The sequence below is a fragment of the Pyrus communis genome, chromosome 2, assembly GCF_041283825.1.
Source record: "Pyrus communis isolate YQ-2024b chromosome 2, ASM4128382v1, whole genome shotgun sequence".
Lineage (NCBI taxonomy): Eukaryota > Viridiplantae > Streptophyta > Magnoliopsida > Rosales > Rosaceae > Pyrus > Pyrus communis.
Window position 1 is genome coordinate 22,932,342 of NC_142566.1, and position 25,898 is coordinate 22,958,239.

Below are 25,898 nucleotides of genomic sequence, written 5' to 3' on the forward strand. Positions count from 1 at the left end.
CTGAGCTGTCAACAATTAGTTATTTTTCAAGTATAACGTATTGAGATCACTAGTCGTACTTAGTCACATGCCTACGTTATTTGCCTCAGTCACATGCCTACGTTATTAGTCGTACTTTGCATATTGATATCTTTTTCTCCAGTACCGATATTTTAAATACTACTCGTACTTAGTCACATGCTTACGCTATTAATCTCGATCGGAAAAGGGAAATGTAAATAAAGCTAAAATGTCAATAAAATTTTATTTTAAAAATTGGAATAAAAAAAAGAGGTAAAAATGAAAATAAAGATAAAAAAAAACTAATAAAAATGATTTGAAAACTTTGAGTTTCAACGATAAGAATAAAATAGAGGGTAAAATAAATAGTGCCAGAATGACTTTTTAGTGTAAAAATATGATTTTTTTGTTAAAATACACTGAACCGAACCGAACCGAACCAAAAGCTTTTCGTTAAACTTAAAAAAAATAAAAGAAAAAGAAGGAGAGAGAGATAGAGAGAGAGAGAGAGAGAGAGAGAGAGAGATTGTGTATTGGAGACGGGGCAGAAGATGGAACCTTCGCTTTCTGGTCGTTCATTCCATTCCACAGTATTCCAATAATTCAAGATATTTGTACCATTATTTTGTCATACGATATAATCCTACTCAACTTCCTTCTCGTATCTTTGGATTTCCCTTCTTTTTCTTCCTTTCAAAATCTATCTCAATTTCGTTTGCTGCAGGAAAAAGACTTCTCCATCGTCCTCAAATTTCCCACTCATCACACATCTTAATTCGTATTCTGAAACCTGACATTCCTGCTGGACTCCCTCAGCGTCAGAAGTCCAGTTGGCGTGTTTGGTTGCCGAGAAAACAAGCTCAGAAAACGGTGAGAAAAGTGCTTTGCTTTTAGTTTTTTTGGGTTTCAGGAGTTTTAGTTTCTTTGGTTCCCTGCATTTCTCAGAGCTAAACAGTTTCTGGGATTTTTGTGTCTAATGGTTTTGAATTGGAAAGTTGAATTCTTTTAATGTCTTCAACTGTTTAGTCAAACTTAGTATTTTTCACGCTCTCATTTTCTCCTCTGCACTCCTCCACTCGTTTCCGTTCGTTGATTCCGTTTTGATTTATTCAATCCAAATGCTCCAAAAAAAAAGGAGTGCATCCGGAGAAAAAGGAGGGTGCGGAAATCATTTCCAGTATCAAAGTGACTTTGTGAATTCCGAAAATGTGCATATATATAAATATGCAAATACTATATCATGTTGCTTGTAATTTGAGTTCTCTAAAATTTTTTTGCAAATTTCCCCAACTATTTTGGGATTAGAATTACCATCTATCTCTCTCTCTCTCTCTCCTTATCTTCATTTTCAGGTTCTGAACTTTTTTGTTGCAGGAAATGCAATTGAGAGATTGAATTCCTGTTTAATTATTGCTCTATTATTTCAACAATTTTTGTATATTTTGCTGTAAAGTCTACTTTTTGTACTGTTAAAGAAAGAAACTATAAGGAGGAAACTCTTTGCTGGTTATATATGATGGACCTACATCATTTTATTTGATTAAATGTCTATTGATCAGCAAGTGAAATTCGGGTTTTTCGTTTTGCAGGTTATAATCCGACTGCTGCAGTGTCATTGTGTCCTTTCGGTGGATAAAAGGTGTTTGATTTAGGTAAGAATGGGGTAAGACAGAGAGAAGTGGAAAAGGAGTGACATCCTTCTGGTAGATCCAGTAGCTGCATGGGCAGCTTATTGCACCTTTTAAATTTCAACCAGGACAGCATGGCCAGAAAGCTTTTTACACACAAGAAGCATGATGGTGGTGAGTTTTTACTTCTCTCTGTGCAATAAGAGAAAGTCGAAAGTTTGTAGATGACGCGAATAATTCTCTTTTGGACAATCATTGAGAAAAAAAAAAAAAGAGTTTGTATGTCTTAGAGGACAAATGTGAATTTACTTGGACAGTTGAATTGTTTCTGTCCATTTGCTTATCAGCTGATAAAGTAGGCTTTTTGAACGCCTTGCAGGCCTTGATGCTCCAAGAAATAGCCTGGAAATGCAGGTAGAACCTCAGAGCTATTGCGATGCAGGAGATTTGCCGGTAATTTTTCATCACATGCCTTCTTGTAGCTTGTCCTGTGGCCTAGGGTGGTTAATTTCTGTGGATTCTGTGCTCTCTGAGTTATGAGGATGTGGAGTTTCCAGTTATTGTGATTTGATTCTTGTGATACATGGTACAATGTGAGTCTCGGGTTTTGAAGCTTTTCCGAGTTGAGAGTAATGCTACTTTGATTCTCTATGCATATTTTCTCAACTTTGTGATGCTCGTTTGCCACTTGATTTAGTAAAAATCTTTGGTTGTTACATGAAGGATGTACTTATTTTTAAGTTGGACTAAACTCTGTCAAAATATGTATTTATGTATTTTCCGGGTGCGTTGGCAGGATCTGATTTTTGTGTTTTCTTCTACCAAATTTCATCATGTCAGAATTTTTGAGTAAATCTCCAATTCCGGCTAGTTATTTTGTTGAGAGATCAGAATATACTTTTTCAACTTTCTATGTAGTTGTCTCTCTCCCTGTCTCACTCTCGCTAATTATATTTAGTTTTATTTTTAATAAATTTACATTGCATGTATCAGGTTGAAGAAGACTGGCCTAAAAAGAATAATCCATTGGAACAAAGTTCAATGAAGAAATTAATTAATGACGAAATATCCAAACTTTCAAGTACCAGAAAAAATGCACCAAACATTGTGGCTCAACTAATGGGCATGGATATGTTTCCAGTGGAACCGAAATCTGCAGTTCAGCCTCTGGAAGAAAATGGAAAAAATAGGAGAACGAAGTCTTTGAAAAAGGAAATTAATGGAAGGACCTCAGTTGGTCATGTTTCTTCAAAGCTAAATTCTTCAGGGCAGATGGATCTTGATTCGTATTATCACAGTAATGAGAGAGATGCCACTAGGTGGAGTGATAACCAGAAAATCGAAAATCCAAGGCGTAGAGTACATCCTCAAGAAGAAGAACTGAAAAAGTTCAAGAAAGAATTTGAAGCATGGCAAGCTTCCAGGTTTAGGGAATGCTCAAGGATTGTCGAAATTGACAGAGACCTCAACGAGGAAAAGATGGTGGTTTCAGGGCATAGAGCAACTGAGAGAACATTAGAACATAAGGATCATGCCGTCAAAGCAATCTCTCATGAAGGTGGTGTTTTGGAACGTAGAGGAGATGAGTTTTCGGAACTATTCCCAGCCGAGCATACAGAGTATTTGTCTTCAAGAAGCAGAAGAACCATGAGCTTAGACTTTGAGAAATCTTCCCTGATGAACTGTAAGAAGAGATTCGAGTCATTCGACGCATCTTCTGCTTCTACAAGGATAGTTATCTTAAGACCTGGTCCCGATAGACTTTGCAACCATGAAGAGACTTGGGCAGGTTCTTCAAACACTCTAGAGAGGAAAGGTGGTATAGAAGATTTTCTCGAGGAGGTGAAAGAACGACTGAGATGCGAGCTGCGAGGGAAAATGCATACAAGGGGTTCTGTTGTCCGAGGAAGTGGAATTGAGACCCCATTTAGCGAACAGCCATCAGCTCCGAAGCAAATTGCTCAACACATTGCAAACCAGGTTAGAGAAAGTGTGACTAGGGACCTTGGCATGAATTTGCTGAGATCAGAATCGACAAGATCATACAGAAGCGAAATGCAGTTCAATGGATCAGGTTCCCCGGAGTTCATGCATGGAGATACTAAGAGAATTTTGTTAGAGAGACAAGGAAATGTTTCAAAAATAGAAACAAAACTTCGTGTTCCTGTATTAGTTTCTGGGAGATCTAGGTTATCTGCATTAGACAACGAAAGGGAAAGGGGAATAGTGAAATATGAACACAAAAAAAACAGATCATTCAGACATGGATCACATGAAGATGAGGTGCTTGGTAGAGAGTTGTCGCCTAGAAATTTCATTAGATCTTTATCCGCACCAGTACCCGGAACATCCTTTGGGAAACTTCTTCTTGAGGACCGCCATGTTTTAACAGGTGCTCACATTCAGAGGAAGCATGAAGGCATTGGACATGTGTCCATGGAGATGAAACATCAGAAGAAAGAAAGGTTTAATTTTAAAGAAAAAGTTTCCAATTTCCGATACAGTTTTATGCTTAGGGGAAGGCTTTTTGGCAAAAAAAATCAATCAGTTCTAGAATCACTTCATACTGAACGGTATCCTATGAAGGATATCATGAGCGGCCCAACAGTGATTACGAACTCTGGAGAGAGACATGTAAGAGGATACTTTATCTGATCTATTCATACTACTGATGAACACCTAGAAAGTAGTCAATTCAATTTATTTCCATCTTAAATCTTGTTTTGTGGTCTCAGGATAATTTCACTGAGGTGCCTCCAAGTCCCGCATCTCTGTGCAGCACTGCTCAGGAAGATTTCTGGAGGCCAACTGATTATCTTAGTCCAATATCAACTCCGAGTGCAACTCCACGAGAAGATAGTATCATGCCACAGGCTTTTAGAGACATCAGCGATAATCTGAGGGGTACATCTGTTTCTTTGAATTCTTTCTGTACATGTTCTGTTCTAACATGACAAATCCTTTGATGGGATGAATGTGTGCATGCTTAGTAAACAGTCTTCTTAAATATATTTAGTGTGACTATGCATATAGGTGTATATATGCGCTGTGTGATATAAACTGATGCGTGAAATAATCATCTAATAGTCTCGATTTTGCAGAGCTACGAAGACAACTGAACCAACTCGAGTCTAATGAGCCCGAGGACATAAAAGTTGAGGAAACAGTTGAGTCTGAAATGGCTAGGTTAGACAACCCAGCAGAGGTTTACATACGAGATTTGCTTGTCGCTTCTGGTTTGTATGATGGATCATTTGAGAAATCAATATCGAGATGGGACACAATTGTGAAGCCAATCAGCAACTCAGTGTTCGAAGAAGTGGAAGAATCGTATAAAAACTTGGCCAACAAGGAAGATCCTTCAGCAAAAGATCACAATGAGAGGGTAGATTACAAATTGTTACACGATCTGTTAAACGAAGCTCTTTCAACTGTTCTCGGACCACCAACAAGCATGTCTAAATTCAGGAGAAAAATGGTCAGCTCCTCTGCGCTGCCAGCGTTGCGTGGCAAGAAGTTGTTGAATTGTGTGTGGGGAATCATCAGCGAGTGCCTGTACCCTCCAACTGATGTACCCTATTACTCGCTTGATGATATGGCAGCCGGGGATCTGGGATCAGCTCCTTGGTCGAGATTGATGGACGAGGATGTTAACGCTCTGGGAAAAGAGATGGAAAGCCTAATCATGGGGGATCTTGTGCAGGAAATTTTGGATGAACTGAAGTTATGATGGATCTTATGGATGAAACTTGTTTTTTTGGGCACGAGTTATCAGTGAGTTGAGCATATATTTGAAGGAAGTAAATATGTTTGTGTTAGTTTTTGTATATACATATGCGTGTGTGTGTTCTTTGTGGGGTTTGTGAGATTAGGAAATAAGAGTAGTACTTTCACTCGAAATATATGATATCACAAGAGACTTGTTACTCAAGTGATCCGAGTATTTGTTATTTCACTCGAAGTTAGGTTCTCTTTTCCCCTCCTCACTGCTATAAATTTTCAAATTAACAGATAAGTTGATCCCACTCTTCTTACATTAACATGATATGTCCATCACTTTAACTTGAGCCTTAGCAGCCCATGATTTAAATGAGTATTGAACTTAGCACCAAAAATTGCACCAATTGCTCCTTGTGCCCAAAAGGCCGAAACACTTTCTTTGGTCAAAAAACACTAACGAGAAATGCTAAAGAGACTCACTGCTATTTCATGTTTTTGACACAATATTTTTATAATTTTGGTAGGAGAATTGACGTTAAATTGTAAGGCGGCAAAGAATCTATAGAGAGTCTCATTTTTTAGAGAATCCCCTTAGAATTTTCTCAACACTATAAAAAAACCCAATGGGGGCTTATAAATGGCAAATCCAAATATTTGAAAACCATCAATTGTTTGGACTCCTCAACTTAGATCAAATCTACAAGCTGGAGGGGCACATGCCATGTCTCCTAATCATGCTAATTGCCACATTAATTAGTCAAAATTAACTTAATCGTCATCGATAAGCTCCAACGCGTGTTTACGTGTAATTGGTACTAATACTACAAACACAAAATTAATGTGCTTGTGAATGTTTTACACTAATCTAATAGCTAATAAGTCAACTTTTTGGAAAAAATAAAATAATAGGGAAGATAAATGATCAGCCCAAAGACTCCATGCATGCATTAGTCTAAGTTCTAATAATAAAAAATGGCAGCATCAAAACACGGATTATGTTCCAAATACACAGGATTTAGATTAACAAATGCATATATCTTCTTCTATCACGGCACGCATGAATTTTGGATCACATTCACATGCATGTCAAACCGACCCACGCTTTCAGATGCATATACGTTGACAGGTAGCAAAGCCTCCTACAAAATTTGTATTCAAGTTCTTAGACAAATTGTGTATTGTTATATGGTATTCATCTATATGTATAAGTAAAAGGTTTTTATGTTTAACTTTTGTGGACGGTGAACTAAATTATTATAGCGGGTGAATATGTAGCTTACCCAAACTCAGTAGTACAAATATATCGTTGTATGTTTAATCGTCTAATCAACTGGTTTTGTTCAACCGTTTAATACAATTATTTTGTTCACTTTCTAAGTTTCTAACTAGGTTTTCATTGACAAACACGTTAACTATGTCATTGACCTATTATAGTATTAATAGTATAACATATAAATAATATAGTTGTTGATATTAGCATATCAAACATGTCATGTGGTAAAGGTGTAACATCCCATATCGTTCAGGGAAGTGGATCCTATAAGCCTTATATGTATATTCTCATCTTTACCTAGCACGAGGTCTTTTGGGAACTCACTGGCTTCGGGTTCCGTATGAACTCTGAAGTTAAGCGAGTTTGCGCGAGAGCAATCTCAGGATGGGTGACCCACTGGGAAGTTCTTGTCTGAGTTCCCAGAAACAAAACCGTGAGGGCATGGTAGGGGCCCAAGAGCAATCTCAGGATGGGTGACCCACTGGGACTCAAAACCGTGAGGGCATGGTAGGGGCCCAAGAGCAATCCCAGGATAGGTGACCCACTGGGAAGTTCTCGTCTGAGTTCCCAGAAACAAAACCGTGAGGGGGTGGTTTGTTTGAGTTCCCAGAAACAAAACTCCAAAACCGTGAGGGCATGGTAGGGGCCCAAGAGCAATCCCAGGATAGGTGACCCACTGGGAAGTTCTCGTCTGAGTTCCCAGAAACAAAACCGTGAGGGGGTGGTTTGTTTGAGTTCCCAGAAACAAAACTGTGAGGGCATGGTAGGAGCCCAAGAGCAATCCCAGGATGGGTGACCCACTGGGAAATTCTCGTCTGAGTTCCCAGAAACAAAACCGTGAGGGCGTGGTAAGGGCCCAAAGCGGACAATATCATGTTACGATGAAGTCAAGTCTGGATGTGATGATTAAACCCTAATTAAAAGAAATTCCTAGTCCAAGTGGTACTTTACTTTATGTGATGGGTCATCTTTGTGCAGTAAAATGATGTCCATTGGATGGAGAATATTTCTGAATTCCCTCGTATTCAATTGGGTACTTTAGGTCTCATAATGTAAGTAAAAAAATAGTAAAAAACATATTATTTTCTCCATTTATATTATGATATGTGATATACGAATTTTTTGGGAAGTAAGATTTTCTTCTTTCTAATTTCCCTTCTTCTCCCGTCCTATTTCACTTTTCATTTTGTCTCTTTTTATAAAACAATCAACACAAAATATTAATGTGACATAATCGTAATTGTCAAAATAAAACGAAGAGGAAAAAAAAAAAAAAAACCCAGAAGATGGGAGTATGATTCTCTCCCCTTTTATTCTTATCCCCTTCCCTCCTCTCTTCTTACACATTATTTTTTACCTTATTATCTCTATAAAAAAATCAATATATGATGTTGACGTGATTTAACTGTGATCGTTTAAATAGAAAAAGAGAGAAGGGAAGAGAGATTAAGAGAGGTTTGAATCATTCTCCGGAAGATGTGTAAAGTGACTGTAGAACAAGTTCTGACATGAAGAAATCCAACACCAATGTCAGAATTTGAGTGGCAGTACAGACTAGAGGACAACAAGTACTTCACTGTAGCAGCCGCGCGCAGAGCACGGTGCTCCAAGACCGAATCCGGATCCTCGGATAATTTTTGTGAAGAGATTTATAAATTGTGTGATTTCATCTTACGAGGAATTATTTTAAATTATTTTATTTAAAATTAAATATAAATAATATTTGATAAAAATTAATTATATATTTTATAATAAATGAGCATGTTATAAATCCTAAAAATTCTCACAAAAAGATTCCGAGCAGATCTTGGCTCCAAGACCAAGATTCATTCATTCAACTGGCTATGTGAGATCAGGGCACCCTCACTGATGAGCTGGGGCCTACCACCACTGATCATCCAGTAATTTCTAGTTACTTTACCGTAAACTACAAGAAATACCGAGTAAATCCCTCCAAACCCTAAATCGTAAACCCTTTTTATTTTCATATGGAAAATCCAAAAATGAAACTAACTAACACTATGTTTGGGTGAAGAAATTTAAGATTATTACAGAATTTAAAAATGAAAAAAATTGAAATGACGAGATTTTATTTTCTAGAATTTGTAAATTTTCTTGTTTGGTTAACCTAAAAGAATAATAGAATTGAATACAAAATTTGTTATTTTTAAACTCTCAATCATAGAAGTTGAGAAATGACACCTATTTACATGGAATTTGAACTTGGGATTTGGAGGTCACAAATTCCAAGTTTTTTTCCATGCGGAAATTCTAAATTTCTATGTTTATGAATCCAAACAAGAGAATTGGTGCCTGTCAATTTATAAATTCTGACTTTTACCAAAATTCCATGTTTATTTCCCTCATCCAAACATAGTGTAAAAGTCCAAAAAACTTTAGTTTTAATGAAAAATGACAAATAAAGGTGTAGTGAATAGTACTATGAAAAGGTAAAAATATGGTTTTTCGTTAAAAGTGAAAAGTACTTGAAGTGTTTCGTTAAAACTCCCAAAATCCAAACCCTTAAAATCGATTTAATTTTTTTCTATGTTGTTTGAAAAAATAACTTGAATTTAAACAAGTTTAGAAACGCTACTAACAAAAGCGTTTCCAACTACATTGGCAGATCATGAATTTGAACTACATTTGAGAGTAGGATAGATTTTTCCTTCACCTTACACTTGTCATGGATGGCGTAATTATAATTATAAATATCGCTTGTAAAAATTCTTCATATCTCTTTAGCGATTGATGGGATCGTTAATTAAAAAAATTAAGCGAACAATTACTGTTAATGGATTGCATTTTACTCAAACATTGATGATATGATTAGTTTTAAGGCTTCAATTACATGAAACTTTTTCTCTAGGGTTTCTTCATTGGAACTTACTTTCAAAACAAGGATATAATGATTGATTATGATCAAATGTAAATTATATATAAAACGGGAAGGTAAATCATTTTTACCATCAATCAAAGATTTCTTTAGGATTCTACAAATCTCTCAAAAACTATATTAAAATTTTAGAGGAAAAATAAATGCCAATATGAACTCTTGCGTCGAAATTTTTTGAAGTACATCAATACATAACATATACTGTTAATTTTAACAGTCTGAACGCTTGCTAAAACATATACTGTTAATTTTAACAGTCTGAACGCTTGCTAAAACATATACTGTTAATTTTAACAGTCTGAACGCTTGCTAAAATTTTAACGTGTGATTTCAGGCAAGTAGACAATGATGTATAGTAGAAGGATTGCACTAACGCGCACACATGGGAACACTACACCCACCCAACAATTATTTGCTCTTTTTTCATTTTTTATATGATTTTTCAACATCCTCTGGCCCGTGTTTATATTTTCTCTCCATCTTTTTGTCGCCTTTCTTTCTCATTGTCTTTGTATTCTTCTTCTTTGACAAGAAGCACTGTCTCAGTTTTTCAACACAAGCACAGACCGAGGACTGTAGAGAGAGAAAGTTCAAGAGAGAGATGATGGAGTGGGAGAAGCAGCAACTGAAAGAGCAGCAAGAGATGGAGGGGAATGGGAATGGAGGAGTGATGTATGTGAAGGTGATGACTGATGAACAGTTGGAGACTCTGAGGAAACAGATTGCAGTTTATGCCACCATTTGTGAGCAGCTTGTTGAGATGCACAAGAACCTCACTGCCCAGCAAGATCTTGCAGGTCCCTCTATTCTTCTCACTTTTCTCTTTTACTCCTTCCAATTTTTTTGACTTTTTGCAATATGGTCCTTGTTTATGGTTGCTTTCAGTGGTCATTTGGGTTCATCTATTGGTTTTCTGTGATGGGATTTTTCTATTTCTTAAAAATTCTTCGTTTTTGTAATTTTTCCTCAAAACTTTGGCCTTTTTTGTGGTTTTCCAATTCATTTCATGCCTTGGAATTTGTCGTCCTTGTTGAAGGCTTACCTATACTTGAAATGTGACGGTGACGGTATTTCAAGCTAATCGTGCACTTATGTTTTATTTTTTTCACTTGACGGTCCATTAGCTTGAGATACTGTCACTTTGACATTCCAATTGTATGTTCTTGTGCTTTGTTTTGAAAGGGTATGGATGTTTGTTTGCTTGCTTCTCTGGTTGGTTGTGGTTTCATTTCTCACTTTACTTTGGGGTTCCTCACTTGGGTTGGTCCTTTCTACCATTGATCTCTAGTTTCTACTGGTGTTTGTTCAAAGAATTTTATCCTCCAAAATTGGCGGCGTAGGTCAAGGCGAAAAGCTCCTAACTTGAGATGTTGAATTTCACTTCTTTGGGTTCCTCGATTTGTTCAGATTTAGCTCTTTGTGATCTGGAAATTGAACTGATTCAGTTTTTTAGTTTATACAGGCGATATTCTACCTTAAACATCCGCCCTAGCTAATATGGCTACGCTTGCATCTGCGCTTTAGTTAATAAGATATTAACTAAAACTTTGTTATGCATTCTCATTCACTAGTACATTTTTCCATAAGGCAGACAATTTATTAGTTTAAAGTATATGCAATGACACCATATATGCTTTGAACAAAAACATCTGCATTTGCTTTCCAGGAGTCAGGATGGGGAATCTGTACTGCGATCAGTTGATGACATCCACTGGCCACAAAATTACTGCCAGGCAGCGGTGGACTCCAACAGCGCTGCAGCTCCAAATTCTTGAGCGTTTGTTCGAGCAAGGGAATGGAACTCCAAGTAAGCAGAAGATCAAGGAGATCACCTCTGAGCTGAGCCAGCATGGACAAATTTCCGAAACAAATGTGTACAATTGGTTTCAGAACAGGCGCGCTCGATCAAAGAGGAAGCAACAAAATGCAGCATGTAACCATGCTGAATCAGAAGTGGATACAGAAGTTGATTCACCTAAGGACAAAAAAACTAGACCGGAGGAAACGTTTCAGTCCCAGCAGAACTCAGCTCAACGGACTGAAGATTTGTGCTTCCAGAGCCAGGAGATAAGTTCCGACCTGCATTTCTTGGATCCGCATACCACCAAGGCAGAAAAGATGTTCCCGTCACACAGCGGTTTAAGGAGTTCTAGACATTTAAGCGAAATGGCCTTCTATGATGATGTGCTCTCAAGTAAGTTATTGTGTAAACTTTTATTTCTGGCTCTTAGCCTACCATCCGACATATCACTGATTTACCGTTTTCGCAAGATTCACTTAACAAAACAAAATATCAACAACTGAAATTCTAAATAGGTTGTAAGTTTCCCGCGTGCATATGTCTTGATTAACAATGCTACTGATCTCCATTTCTTACAGTTAGGTTAAATCTCAGGATTAAGATTTAGTAATAAATAACATCATACATATGAAATCTATCAGTGTCGGATTTCTGTTTTAGTATGTCAGCTGAACTGAACACCTTATACTGATTCTTTGTATATGGTTATTCTTAAGTTATTTGGAACAAAAATGTGAAGTCCGTAGCTCTCTCAGTTACACGCATGAAAAATCTGTATGTATTAAACTTTTAAGATTTGTGAAATCTTGACAGAAATGACATGTATTCTGCAGGGCATGACCTGATGACCGGAAAGATGGAAGCCGGAAACTATAACCTTTTTCAGGAGGCAGAAGACTATGGCATGACGGGTTGACGCTCGTTCGTGAATGTCAAAGGTTTCGTTCTGTTTGACGAGCTATTTTGTGAAGGAAATTCCTGATTGAATGAGTTTGGTTCTGTTTGAATTTGGAGACATAGCAAGCCTAACCCTAGTAGAGAGTTATGGCTCCAACTCAATTTAACTTGGAGAGTAGATAGATTTAGTGATAAATATTATACTAGTATGACATATGGAAAGTTGCTTTTGGGGTTTTTGTGTCTTGAGCCTTGACTAATCAATCTTGCTTTGCCTTTTGCTTTGTTTATAGAATGAGAGTAGATATTTTATTTTGGGAAACCAATGATAGTTTATGTGCTTGTTTTTTACTTTCGTTTTCGTCGGCAAGATGGTAATTTAAACAATTTTAGTCTATGTGGAGAGAGATTCGAACTTGAATACAACATGACGAGATTAGTGTTCTTGCCAACCGGCCTAATATGCGTTTGTGTGCTTAATTTATGATTTGATTAAGTCTTTCTTTGCAAGGAAAGGTTTAGGTGTTTGTGTAAGTTGGAGGATGGAATGATGGGAAAGATGAGATAAAAGTTTGGTCTTAAAGAAAGAAAAGTAGGTCATTGAAATTGAAGGTTCAATACAATCATTGCATTCACTAGCATGAGGAGGGGGGGCGGCTGGGGCAATTATGAAAAAAATTGTCAAAGGATATGATTATATGATTGTCCTGGTGAATAAATTTTCAGTGTGCCGGGAATACGGCTTAATATACTAAATGTCATATACAAGTGGTTGATATTTTTTTTTTAAGTATCCAACTACTTATATTGTGACATTTGGTGTGTTTTTCGGCACAATGAAAAATCTCTCATTCGGCTGAGATTAATTTGTTGGATTTGGAATGTAAAACTGTTTAATTGCCTTTGGACACCTGGTTGCAATCATCAGCATTTGTAATGAATTATTCGAAGACTCAAATAATCAAATGTTAGATATCTTTCACAATTTTTCTTCAATAGGACAAACTATGCTGTAGTACAGAAAATGAGTGATCATGGTTGGTTGAATTGATAACGTATAATTTTTGTTTAGTGACCAATTCAATGGATGAAACTATTTAATAGTCTGGACTATTGAAGACAAACTCCTCTTTCAATGTACTTACAGGTTTGATCTCTTCCAATGTAATTATGGAAAAAATATTTAAGTATCAACCTTATGTAAAACGGCGAAATGTACCGATTACTAAGAGTAATGTTCAAAAAAATCCCATTTAGCGTTGCCTAGGCCCCACCTAGGTCTTAGGCGTTTGAAAATTAAGAAATGGTGCATAGACCTGCTAAGGAGCTCACCTAGACTGTCTAGGCACCCGCCTAGCCCGCCCAGACCCGTCTATGCACCAACTAGGTTGCAACTCACTTAGACAGAAAATAGATGGCTTTCATTTTGCATTTTATTTTATTTTTTCAATAAATTGTAAAGACTTGTTGAATACTTAAATGAACACACATTATATGCTTGTTCCCTATGTTTTCATTATGTCCAATACTTCATAATATATATGTCATTCTATTTTATAGTTTATGATGAAATTATATATATATATATTTAAGTGTAAACAGACACTTATGTACACGAAATATAATAGATTTACTTAAATCCGTCTAAGAGCGAGCCACCTAGGCGCTAGGCCCCAGCCTGCTGCCCGACTAGCGTCTAACGTCTTTTAGAACCTTGACTAAGAGTAAAAAAGACTACAAGTTGGGTTGTTTTGTTGAGTTGGGAAGCTAATACGAACTCAACTTAATCATACTTCACCCTTCGCACAAGGTTAATAACTCAACTTGATGTCGATTTTCGAGTTCCGAGTTTTAACTTTTCTTTCTCATAAAATAGAGTGGTATAGAATTTCGGTTGTAGAAGAAAAAAATTAACAAGCAATCCAAGTTAAGGATTTGTTGACAAAAAAAAAAAAAAAAAAAGTTGTGGATTTGAATTTAACTTTGGATTAAGTAAAATTCAATTAAAGACCAACTGTTAAAAGAAAATTACTATAGACACTAACTAGTTAATAAAATTGGTCTACAGTAAGATGCTTATGCGTGAGATTTTAACCATTGAAGCATGTATAATTCACAACGCACGAACGGTTATGATGTGTGCCCAAAAGCTTAAGGATCAATACTACTCCATTTAGTAAGAATAATATTATTTACATATCTATTTTTACTTCTCATTCATTATTCTTAATTTTTTACTGTCAAATCAAATGAATTGAAGAACATCAATAACAAAAAATTAACAAAAATATGTGAAAGATAAAATTGAGTGTGTGAATAATGGTATCCTTTAATAAATCTACTATGCTTTGGTTAAATTAATTTTACCATTAAAGTAATTTGTTTAATTATGTGAACAATAATTTTTTTGATTAATTTTACCATCAACAGTAAGTTTGCATTCTCTGCACTAGACCTCCACCAGCTCCAACAAGTTTCGAAATTTAGGTTTTCAGCAGACTCACTCTTCTGATCGAACCTGCGTATCACAGTCGTAGTCGTTTTCCATGATTTTACAATTAGGGCTTGCAGAAAAAGGTGGGAGGAAACAGGATTTGAGAGGCTTCAGGGCCTGGGCTCCGATCGCCATTGAGGTTGAAAGAGGACTTCGTCTCGAGTAAGTTGGTTCGGGTCACATTAGAATTTCCCCATTCAATGCAAACTTCAAACCCTAATTTCCATGGATTTGGCATTGTGTTGGCCAATGCCAATGCAGTGCCTAATCTACAGAAATCGCCAAGGCTTTATTTTTATCAATTTATGAAAATAAGTTTTATCATTTTTATGCTTTTAATTGTTTCATGGAATTTCTGGGCAAAAATCCAGCAATGTATTAGCTGAAAATTCATTTCAGATTGTTCGATTTCGAAAATGTAGCTAAACCATTGTTATAAAGGTGGGAGCTTTACAGTGTAACATAAACAAACCATTTTCACTGAATGTTGCAGCTGCGGGTTAGGCCAGTTGGACAAGGTAGTGTGCCCGCTCCATTGCACGCCTTCCCCGTAGATTAGAGTAGCTTTACTGAATGACACAATTATCCTGACCAAGTTTTCTTCATGTTTTGAGTGCAATCATAGCAATGTTAAGAATTGGTTCTTTTGTGGATATGCAGATGACGGTATAAGGGGACGATTGTATGAATAACTAGTTTGGGGGGAATGGTGGGTTCATCTATAACTAATTCGAGATATACGTATTTACATGACTGTAAGCGGCCTTGTGAAGCAGTTGACGTGCACCACATCATTGTTCGAAAGAGTGGTGCGAAGGGTTTCTTAATGTACATGTTTGCTGTTGTTATTCTAGCTACCGCCTTCTACATTTTCTTTGTTAAGGTATGCCTTATATCCGCTTAATTTCATATGTCTCGTATAAATCATTTTACATTGTACTTCTGTTTGTATCTTTGTTCTCGAGGTCCGGTTTAAGAGCTTATAGATGTGAATTTAGTTTGGTGAGAGACTTTCAGTTGCCATTTTCCATTGTAGGATTTCTGTTTGGTTTATTTGAAAAATTTGTTCTTGAAAGAAATTTCACGCTCGATAATATGCCCGTTTTATAAGAATGTATTTGGGTGTCTAAAATTCTATCATACCTCAGCAACTTTGACACAATGATCTTACAATTAACAGGAGAAATCAGTCATCATTGTTTTATGGAGTCTCCTTTTAGATGCGTTCCTTGTAAAATTGCTTCAGAAGAGTGTTGAGAAAGGTGAGGACCCGAGTGATGGGGCTTTTGGTCCTCTGAACTGATACTTCCCATGTTATTTCACATTAAGAATGTTTCTTGTCATGCTTTTACCTTGTTTAGTGTATTAATGACAACAGAGTCCATCATGGTTATGCCAGCGTTTGGAGTTCAACTAGAAACTCACTATGTGAGGTAACTTCTCTCTCTATTTGTTTTGTGTATTATCTTTGTTGATTAAATCATCTGTGCGAATTTACCCCTTTTACTATTGTAGTGGAAAGATTATTCGTCGGTTCGTTCCTATGGACAAGATTTTGAAACCTGTGGTACTAGAATGTGTGACTCCAGTTACTTGTTACTGGAGCCTGTCTTTCATTGTACATGGGGAAGCAGAATTGGTATTAGTTTTTAAGGTACATAATTCCTTCTACTTATCAACTTAAGCTTGGAGAATCATCCGATTGGCAAGCTATTAGGAGGCATAAATGTGATGAAAGAGCTTGGCTTTTGAAAGTTGAATTCGTTTTCCAGGAATTGCGTCCGCCTATGAAAATGTTGGTGCCCATCTGGAAGGCCTTATGTGCTGCCACTGGTACTAAAGGAAGCTCAAACGCATGTACGGAAGATGTTTGATGGAGATGATTGATTGCTGCTCAAGCAACATAGAATAATTTGCGGAGCTAATGCAACCTCTTCAAGGTCACGTGGTTGTTTAGCATTCCGATTGATGGAGCTTCTGTTGCAAACCAAGCGACGAGGAGGATGAAAGGCGAGGGTTTTGATATATACAAGGTTAAAAGGAATTCCTATTGCAGTCAGTTACGCAGGTCACACTGTACAATCTGCTGATTTGATTAATTGTAGCCAAAATCAATGTAAATTCAAAGTTTGTTCTTATTCTTTACTGTTGATTTGTTCAGGCAGCACTCCGATATAGCAATCGAATGAGTAGTCGAGTATTCGAGTTAACCATATGTGTACCGGTGACTGTTCTGCTTCTCCCTCCCTCGTTTCTCTCACTCTTGCTATAATTGGAGCCTACGTTTCAAATTTTGGCAAGAATAATTTGACTTCTTGAACTAGTTGAAATGACCCTCTGAACTATTTTTATGGTAAATTAATCCTCTAAACTATTTGAAACTAGCCGACTAACCCCTCGCCATCATATTCGATGAAATTTCTTTCACTTTGCCATCAAATACCAGCATGTGACCAATGTGCAATTCACTTTTGAGGGTAAAGTCGTGCCACTATTTGATGACAAAGTAGATAAAATTTTATCGAATCTCATGATGAAGAGTTAATTGGCTGATTTCAAATGGTTCAGAGGCTTAATTTACTATAAAAATACTATTAAGTTTTCTGCAAGATAAATGATTGTAATCATGGTTTACCAAATGCTTGCCTTGCCACCAAAGATTAGACTAATCACATATTGATTAAAAATCCGGGGTGCCCAACAACTATCATGATTAAGTATTTACCTGCAAAACAAAGATTAGACTAATCACATATTGATTAAAAATCCGGGGTGCCCAACAACTATCATGATTAAGTATTTACCTGCAAAACATTCGCTTTACAAAAATCTGCCCACGTGATCAGTGACATAGACATAAAGAGATATATCTCGGTGACAACAGATTTTCATCTATTGTACCATTGTGACAAAATGTCATAAATCTAGGCAGAAACCAGATTGGTTAACAGAAAACTAATATGAATTGATATTCTTTATGTGGAAAAACAAGTTACACGATCAGTCAAGTGCTCATAAAAAGGCACGTTCCTTGTTTTTCTTCAAAGGGGCTGGCATATGTACTTTATCAGAATGAAGCATGCTATAAACTAGGTACAAAGAATGAGAATGAATTTACGGCTTGAATGTGTCAATTCCGCATATAGGCAGGGCCGGCATTGCGACTCTGGAACAAAATTGGATCGTCATCACTCTAGCTTCTAGCCAAGTTTAAACGTTTTTCCGCACGTGCAAGACTAAGTTCATGTCGACCTAACCCATGCCACAACTGATCGGTACCATCATTTGAGGACGTAATCTTAGCTATTTGCTTATGCAACGCCTCCAAGTTGACAAGCGGGGCAGTTGTTGGTCGACCATGAGCACACTGCAAAACAATTTTTTTTTCAGTGTTTCAGGAAGCCAACATAGAAGCCTCTCCCCGATACTACAAATCCACATTCACATCCGAAAGTTTTCTCTTAGCCTGTAACGACCACTTACTTGGAAACATAGAGAAGTCTGCTTTAGCTCTTCAACGATGAGGTTACACTCAGAAGGAAGCAAGGAATCCCCAAACATAATTGCACCTGACAAGAAGGAAATGATTGAAAAAGTAAGAACTGCGTAAGGAGGTAAAAGAGTAAAAGGTTATTCTGTCACTATAATAAAACCAACGCAAGGTTGACTTTCCAGTTTCTGTATGCAATATACTCAGTGGAGAAAAGGCCCTAATAAGTTTAAGAATCTTTAGGTCCATATTATTGAACAAGACTTGTTTGCCTCTAGGGTGAGCACGAAGGTTCAGATTTACCTCTGCATGCTTTAGAATTTAGGAATCGAAGAACTGATGGTGGCGTTGTGGATGATCCATCTGTATCAGCAAGCTGAAGATTGAACAGAAAGCTGTCAGTCATTAGTTAACTAAAGTAGGGAAATGATAAAGGACATCGCCAGAAAAAGAGGAAGGGAAAACTGTCGTAGAACTAAACGCACATTACCTGCTGAAGAAATTCCATAAGATCCAAGTCAGATAAATTGACACCTAAGATGCAGGGTACCTGCATCTCGTTTATAGAAGAAAATCGTATCAATAACGGGAACATATGAGAGGCAGCTTCATATCAAGTCATCGCTTCAAACGAAACAAATAATATAGAGATAGGTAAATGATCTTGGTTCAACATGTTTTGAGCTCATAAAAGGAGTGAATGGAAGACTTAAACATGAGAAGTGATGGGTTATTTACCGCAATAAGTGTGATGGCTGTTGGCTGCCTGTGAAGGAGATTCAAATTCCTGCCAAATGGTTAAATCCCAAAAGTCAGGGTACATGACAACAATGTCTCAGAAAATACAGTACAGTTTCATAAATGAACCATGCAAGTGGTGTCCAACTTATCATATTTTTGCAACACCAAGCATGAAAAGCAAAATGAGGCAAAAGAAGCAACAACGTTTAATAGATGAATACATAACATGAAAGCAAACACTAGACATGCACGTTATGCGCTGATTCATAACTCAATTGTGCAACCGAAAACTAAACATTGCTATTACAAGAATTTCAAATCCTTAGGGGCACCCCAATAGTCTTGCAGAGTTTATCTAGTGACACTCAAATCAGCAATACAGAAGCCTGCCAAGTTATTGTGTTATGTTCATAACTTCATAATGCTGGACACTGGTTGCAGTATCATATTCTTTTGTAAATAATAAATTATTAATAAATAAGAAATATGCCGGGTAAGTCACGTAAAATACCTGTTGAAGGACCCTGAACCTTCAGCATGTGTGTTGCAGAGCCAACCCCACTCTTCAACTGGTTTTGCATAGTTATGCAGTAACTGGTAGCCAATCTCTGGCAGCACCTGAATTATATTATAAGAACTAAAGAGTCAAGGAATGCAAACCATTAAAACTTCATTTAGCATCAGATACACTACATACCAACTCTTGTTCGACATCCAGAAAAGTAATCGCCTTTGCTTCTCCTTCTCCACTTAGCACCTACGTAGTCAGCTAGTCATGTAAGCCAAAATAGAAATATCATTTTCGACAGTTTAAACAGGGACGATACTAATACCTTCTGACGCAACTCCTCCAACCGAATCCTTTCATCTGCAGCGTGCTGTAGAAAAGAATTACCGCCAAAGTTAGAACTCCAGCTGCACTAGTGTGCATGTGCGACTTCGTATGAATGTAGTTAATGTTTTATACAGCAGCATGTACTGCATATTTACGCTTATGCGTCTACTTCAAAGAGATACAATTCCATCTTATTCTGATAAAGTTTTCGAATGACCAAGATTTTCATATATAAACTAATATCCTAGGTAGTTTATTTCTTCCTCTCTGAAGGTCACTTTTGGGTGAGTAAAGAACGTGATTAGATACATGCAAACTTTTGTTGTGATCTATAAGTGAACTGTAGGTGCCCCTTATTTAACAAGAAACTTACTGCTGATTTATATAAGAGCATAACTCCCAAACCAAAGCTCAAAAAAAAAAAAAAAAAAAAAAAAAAAGCCTGAAAAAATATACAACAAACAGACCTGGTCAATAACAGCAAGTGTAGTACCGGCTGTAACTGCAATATATTTCTTATCCACCTGGCGAAGAACTCTGCAGTCACTGAGGCAGTTCTTGTTGATAGATTCAGGAACTAATGAGTCAGAAGAGAGATGCAAGAATCCAGAAGAGATGTCAAGTATGTTTTGATCATCAAGACCTTGCGTTTTACTTGAGCTCTGCTTTATAAAAAAATATTATTCCCAATTACAATTTGATTAAGCGATGCAAACTTTTGTGGCAAACAAGTATAGCGATGATACTTGACTGTCGAGCATCAACCGTCCACACACACACACACACACACATATTATTACTCACCGTGATCTGGGGACAGCAATTCCGCCATTTAGTCCCACAGTTCAGGGAGTTTTGATCCTTGGAGATAAATTCTGAAACAGGGCAAGGATTAGAGCTAACATTATTTTGTCCAATAAATGATAAACAAGTTATTTTATAATAAGCATTCAAGTATTGATTACACTGTCCATAATAAACATACGAGATACCTTTAATTGGAGCAGTGGCTTGAATCTCAGAACATTTAGACTGTTCAAACATTTCAACTTTGTGCGTCTTGTTTACCCCAGCTTTTCTATCTTGAGATTTCTCAGTATCTGATCTGAAAGAAAATTTGATGGTTGAGAGGGTAGAGTCACAACTTAAAGGAAAACATAACGTAATGACTAATGAGAAAATAATTGAAGTTCAAGTACCTGATGGCTAGTGGGAAATCCTCGAGAGAACTCGGGTTCAAATTTAGATGGCAACCACCAGGAGGTTTATGGAGATCCTTCATCTTGCTAACTTCTGCACAAAAGGTGGATCAGCTAAGCCGAACCTATATCAGCTCCTGAGCCCTAAAGGGAAATCACATGATAATACCTGGACAAGTAAGTGCATCATGAAAGGTTTGTGCATCAGGTTTGCCTGCTATTGTTGTCAAAGGATGACATAAAGTAGAGTACCTCCTCTTGCTTCTATAGAATGGTGGTGCTGAATGGCTTCTTTTCGATCTTCCTATGGAAGATTGATTTTGTAGACAATCTTGATCTCTAAACTGATCTTTTTGTTTTTTATACAACTCAATATCCATGTTATCTTTTCTGCGGGCATACAAAGATGACCAACCTGTCTCATCAGATAATATATCCGGACATTCGGGAGAAAACTTGCCATCTAAATTGTGTGGCTGAAAGAATTTTCCTGAACTTGAATAATCACTAAAATCCAGTTCATGGTCTGTATGTGTAGTGCAGTGTTCTCGGCTGGACCTCTTTGATATTATACCATACCCAAATGCGCAGTCCTTTTCTTCACTATCCACAAAATGCCTATTAGTAGACCTTTTAACAGATCTATAATGTCCTTCAGCTGCATTTATATCAGAGACAGGTTCATGGTCCAAATACGTGTTTTGGGATAACGAATTCGAGATCACGGAGCACCAATCATTATTTAAGGTCCTATGGCAGGAACCAATGTTCTCTACATTCATGACTGAACTTTCTTCATAAAACTGCTCCCCATAGTGTGGGAGTGACTTTATAAAAGCTCTTGACGGAGAATCAAACTCTGTAGACAGGTCAAATTTTGTCAAAACTTTGGTTAAGGGCCAAGCACTTGATTCCTCCTCTGGCCACAAGAAATCAAAACTCTTGCTGCCGTCAATTTCTGGAATTTCTACACTGTTATAAGAGCCACCCCGCCTTCTCTTGTTCCTGAAGCCATCACTTTGATATCTAATCCCATTATCTGCACACAGATCCCTCTCATACAGAAAACTTTCTTTTGAGGAACAACTCTTGAGGAACGGTTGTATTAGATTCTGGGTGAACTCTACATCGCTATCGAATTCATGCTGGTCATAAGATACTCTACTACTTGCTGAACCAGTGCCAACACTGGGATCAACTTTAAAGGGCTCATCTTTCCATTCTGAGCTAAAGATATTGTCCTCCACATTGCTGGATCTTTCTGCAGCAGCGGATCTATTCTCAAGGATATAATCTTCATCAGAGAAATGTTTGATATCCGACATCCAAGGATGATTTTCCTTCTGTCGAGTTGTTAGCTTGCATTTGTCTAGACAATCATCCCGTGACTGAAAAGAATAATCAGTGTGAGGACTGAATTCAATCCCAATATGTTGCCCTTGGAAGCCATTGAAATCTTCATTATATTCAAATGGCATTCTGACATGTTTCTTCTGAGATGTACGGTTCTCTTCTTGAATTAACACATCCATAATGTTGGGAGAAGCCTGACAAATTGGCCTGCTCTTTTTTTTCCCGAACTTAGAGGGTTCTGACAAATCTCCATCAAGTAAATCTACCAAGAGAAAGGATATGAGCCAGGAAAACTGAACCAAACTAACATCTTTCATTCAGCTCAGAACTCATACTCAAGTCACTGTCAAATGGAAATGTGAAAAAAAAAAAAAATTATGTTCCTTACTTTCATCTGTAGATTTAATGTTGCCACCTTTCTTCCGCATTTGATCTTCTACGAAAATATCAGCTCCATGACAACCAGATTCTCCTGGAAATATCCTAGAGGTTAATACACTTTTAAAAAATACACTATACCAAAATAATGATTCATTAATATGCCTTCACACAAACGTAAGTGAAAGAAGCTCTCAGAAACAAGACAGGGGCAAAGGTGTACCATCAGGCATCTTTTCCTTCCAGAATTTCTGAATGGCCTTATCAATAAAGGCGAGTACCGGAGCCCAATCCTGCCCAAAGTGGGGGAGACAGAAGAAAAAGAAGCATAAACGTTCAGCAATTTAAATACAACTGTATCTATTACAATAAGTCGGCGTAGAGTAGCAGATCTTATATGATACATAGATCACAACTCACAGTCAAAAAAGGAAAGTTACCTTGAACTCCACATACGTCTTTGATGGTTCAAAGGTTAAATCATAAAATATTCGGGGACAGCTTAAATTCAAAACATAAGCTGCAAATGCCTGAGGCCTACTTCGCTTCCTATATTGGGACCCATCAAGAGCCTTACCTGGATCCCAGATTTCAAAAGTATTGGCCAGCTGATTAAGCAATTTATGAATTGGCCCTTTGCAAACAAACCGCAAGTTAATATCTGCCAGTGTCAAGGTCAAGGACAAAATATAACTCATCTCAGACCTAACACACTCCTTCTATAACTTGGTAAATATTCTCCAAAATATAGACATGGATACAGATATATTGGAAGGCCTGCAAAATAAATGTTTCAAGAATAAGAAACAAGGATAAAAACATTTAAAGAGTATAAATCATCTACATCATCTATATAAATCCTTCTACCTTATTGGCGAGATTATTGCAAGGGCTAGATATGTATCCAGAAAGCTGTAATTTGCCATCACTTATGTTCAATTCATGAAGAGCGTCGGCAACCACAGTCCCAAAAGTCCTTTTCAATAGTGTCAAGGGAGAGGGAGAAGGAATTGTACGAAGAAGCTCATTCTCACTACATATAGAGTTAGAATGTAAATTAAATTAATAAACAAGGAAATAAAGACCAATAACCATACATTCTTCAACTAGAAAATGTGTTTAGAGGAAAACCTTTCAATATCTACAACTTTAAAAGAAACATCTGAGTGCACAAGGGCAATCCGATGTACACATTTGTTGACAGAGTCCAATACTTTCTTGGGGCTTCCAGTTTGTAATGCAAACCAAAAAGCAGATCAAGTCAGTTTATTTCATTTCACTATATTGTTTGAGGCAGCTGAAAACAATCTCATATAAAACACATAAAGAAAACAAAATGGTCCAGGACTGGCACCTGGATTGCATGTACTTCCTCCGAACTGGTTGATTGTAAAACAGATCACGAACAACAACTGTAACAACAACCAAGTGATCAATCAAAATCTTAATGTACGTGGAATTATCCAGGGAAAATGCCATTAAGCATTTATCTGGAGTAATGTAATGGAACCCGTCAAATTAACCATGTTTGATAACCTTCAATGAAATTCATTTCCATAAACAAATGAAATCCATTTATCCGGAGTAATGCAATGTAATTAGAAAATTTGACAAGCTTAAATCAAGACAATAGCAACGGTAATAGGTTGGTACCTGTAGTGCCCACATCCTTCCTGTCATCATCTATTCCAAGATACAAACATTTGCATCCCTATGAAAAATGGAGGAAAAGTCAACCAGAGCTAAACTTGCATAAAGGCACAAACCAATTCGGTTATGAACAACAAATGCAAAACAGTAAAAAGCCCACACCTTCATGACTTTGCGATACCCATTTGCCCTCCCATAAGCTTTTGTTAAGATTTCTAACAATGACACATCAGAAATGGAAGCCAATGCTTCTCCTCGGAAACCAAAGCTCCCAGTTCCACCATCCGTCTTAGTAGAATGATCAAACTTTGACGTTGCTGCTTATTAAATATACCATACATCATAAAATTCACAAAACATAGACGTATCTAAGTCAAGCATCAATATTTTAAAGTACATTCAATTAAAGGATTGATGGATTGATTATAAGGGAAAATGAGAACTTTACCATATCTTTCTCCCACCAACACCAATCCATCACGAGTAATCCCGCGCCCTACAAGTAACATTAACAAACATTATCCAAGGCACCAAAACTGAACATTCTTTAGATTACAACCGAAAGAGGAAGATCAGCACCGACCATCATCCACTACTTTTACATAGCATGTCCCAACACCTACGAAAACCGATACCTGAGACCATAAACAAACAGTTGTGAAGCTAATTAACTTATTCACCGTCATTACTACTTAAAACACAAACTTAATCAAGCTTAATTAAATGCCATAAAGTAATTACCTTCGTTGCACGGGCATCCAAGCTATTGAAAATCAGCTCCTCCACAACGCTCGTCAGGTCGTACAGGACAACTCCAGAACGCACCGAGCTACTAACCGCCTCCGGCAACGGCTTTACGCCCCTCATCGAGACCTAAATGCCGATACTTTCCAATCCATTAACTCACAGAAAAAGAAAAATTCTTACCTTCATCAATTTTCCCGCACTTTCCCGGCAACCAAACAGAGAAAAGGAAGATGTTTTGGCGAATTGAAATGCTCCGTAGCTTTCCTGAAAAAACGAATTCGAAATTAGGGTTCTTCGGTTAGGGGTTAGGGCTTCGGCACTGCGACGTCATTTGGATGATCGGACGACAGTTCGGAGCTCTCCGAGCTCGCGGGTTTCGAAAACGAATGAAGAAAAAAAAGGCGGTTCAGCGCCAGGCACCAGTTTAACTGACTCTTTAACCACCGCTTCCGCCAGTGTACCCTGCAGGGTTTGATAAACTCACAGGTGGCGGGGACTCGGCAAGTCACAGCTGGAACGTCATTGGCTGATATTGAAACCCTGACACGTGGCGCTTGACGGGTATATAGCCGCTTTATTGTAAAAGGTTCGCACGGGTAATGTAATTCACAAATTTAAGCGGTCGTTATCCCTTTCACGTGACGTCCTCATTTTAATTACCGATCTACCCCGATAAATTATTTCTATTTTAGTATTTTGCAAAAATAAAAATAAAAGTTGGGGCCTATTTTTTCCTTATCCTTCCATCATGTCATCATTTTATCCTTCTCATTTGACCATTGGGTATCTCTTAAGA

General features: G+C 37.3%; 4 protein-coding genes across 14 annotated transcripts; 3 read left to right on the forward strand and 1 right to left on the reverse strand.

Moving 5' to 3' along the window:
* Positions 1 to 482: 482 nt before the first annotated feature.
* Positions 483 to 5,559, forward strand: LOC137747352 (uncharacterized). 2 transcript variants are annotated; one of them, XM_068487449.2, is made up of 6 exons: positions 483 to 870; positions 1,590 to 1,802; positions 2,008 to 2,081; positions 2,622 to 4,262; positions 4,364 to 4,532; positions 4,730 to 5,559. In XM_068487449.2, exons 2-6 carry the CDS (start codon positions 1,721 to 1,723, stop codon positions 5,356 to 5,358), a joined length of 2,595 nt encoding a protein of 864 aa, XP_068343550.2. In that variant the 5' UTR covers positions 483 to 870; positions 1,590 to 1,720; the 3' UTR covers positions 5,359 to 5,559. The 2 variants fall into 2 exon arrangements, with proteins under 2 accessions (XP_068343550.2, XP_088543630.1); XM_088687504.1 differs by having other exon boundaries at positions 640 to 870; positions 2,008 to 2,221.
* A 4,388-nt stretch (positions 5,560 to 9,947) lies between these two features.
* Positions 9,948 to 12,537, forward strand: LOC137747558 (WUSCHEL-related homeobox 8). The gene is made up of 3 exons (XM_068487687.2): positions 9,948 to 10,314; positions 11,184 to 11,711; positions 12,152 to 12,537. Exons 1-3 carry the CDS (start codon positions 10,119 to 10,121, stop codon positions 12,232 to 12,234), a joined length of 807 nt encoding a protein of 268 aa, XP_068343788.1. The 5' UTR covers positions 9,948 to 10,118; the 3' UTR covers positions 12,235 to 12,537.
* Positions 12,538 to 14,658: 2,121 nt separating this feature from the next.
* LOC137748890 (uncharacterized) lies at positions 14,659 to 16,919 on the forward strand. 5 transcript variants are annotated; one of them, XM_088687512.1, is made up of 7 exons: positions 14,662 to 14,871; positions 15,132 to 15,227; positions 15,370 to 15,592; positions 15,890 to 15,971; positions 16,088 to 16,142; positions 16,225 to 16,363; positions 16,482 to 16,919. In XM_088687512.1, exons 3-7 carry the CDS (start codon positions 15,416 to 15,418, stop codon positions 16,581 to 16,583), a joined length of 555 nt encoding a protein of 184 aa, XP_088543638.1. In that variant the 5' UTR covers positions 14,662 to 14,871; positions 15,132 to 15,227; positions 15,370 to 15,415; the 3' UTR covers positions 16,584 to 16,919. The 5 variants fall into 5 exon arrangements, with proteins under 5 accessions (XP_068345183.2, XP_088543638.1, XP_088543650.1 ...); XM_088687524.1 differs by having other exon boundaries at positions 16,088 to 16,137; XM_088687515.1 differs by having other exon boundaries at positions 14,736 to 14,871; positions 15,203 to 15,227.
* A 734-nt stretch (positions 16,920 to 17,653) lies between these two features.
* On the reverse strand, positions 17,654 to 25,513 carry LOC137747639 (DNA mismatch repair protein MLH3). Of its 6 annotated transcripts, none has more exons than XM_068487784.2 (25): positions 25,097 to 25,513; positions 24,939 to 24,990; positions 24,804 to 24,851; positions 24,518 to 24,672; positions 24,359 to 24,416; positions 24,060 to 24,117; positions 23,837 to 23,929; positions 23,573 to 23,738; positions 23,467 to 23,482; positions 23,146 to 23,366; positions 22,929 to 22,998; positions 22,716 to 22,799; positions 21,144 to 22,589; positions 20,975 to 21,065; positions 20,768 to 20,880; positions 20,580 to 20,650; positions 20,243 to 20,437; positions 19,774 to 19,818; positions 19,638 to 19,697; positions 19,452 to 19,558; positions 18,938 to 18,986; positions 18,690 to 18,749; positions 18,503 to 18,575; positions 18,193 to 18,278; positions 17,654 to 18,076 (listed from the first exon to the last, which is right to left on the reverse strand). In XM_068487784.2, the coding sequence occupies exons 1-25, from the start codon at positions 25,220 to 25,222 to the stop codon at positions 17,903 to 17,905; spliced, it is 3,717 nt and encodes a 1,238-aa protein (XP_068343885.2). In that variant the 5' UTR covers positions 25,223 to 25,513; the 3' UTR covers positions 17,654 to 17,902. The 6 variants fall into 6 exon arrangements, 5 of the variants coding, with proteins under 5 accessions (XP_068343885.2, XP_088543662.1, XP_068343884.2 ...); XM_088687536.1 differs by having other exon boundaries at positions 20,243 to 20,440; XM_068487783.2 differs by having other exon boundaries at positions 20,975 to 21,068.
* Between the last annotated feature and the right edge of the window lie 385 nt (positions 25,514 to 25,898).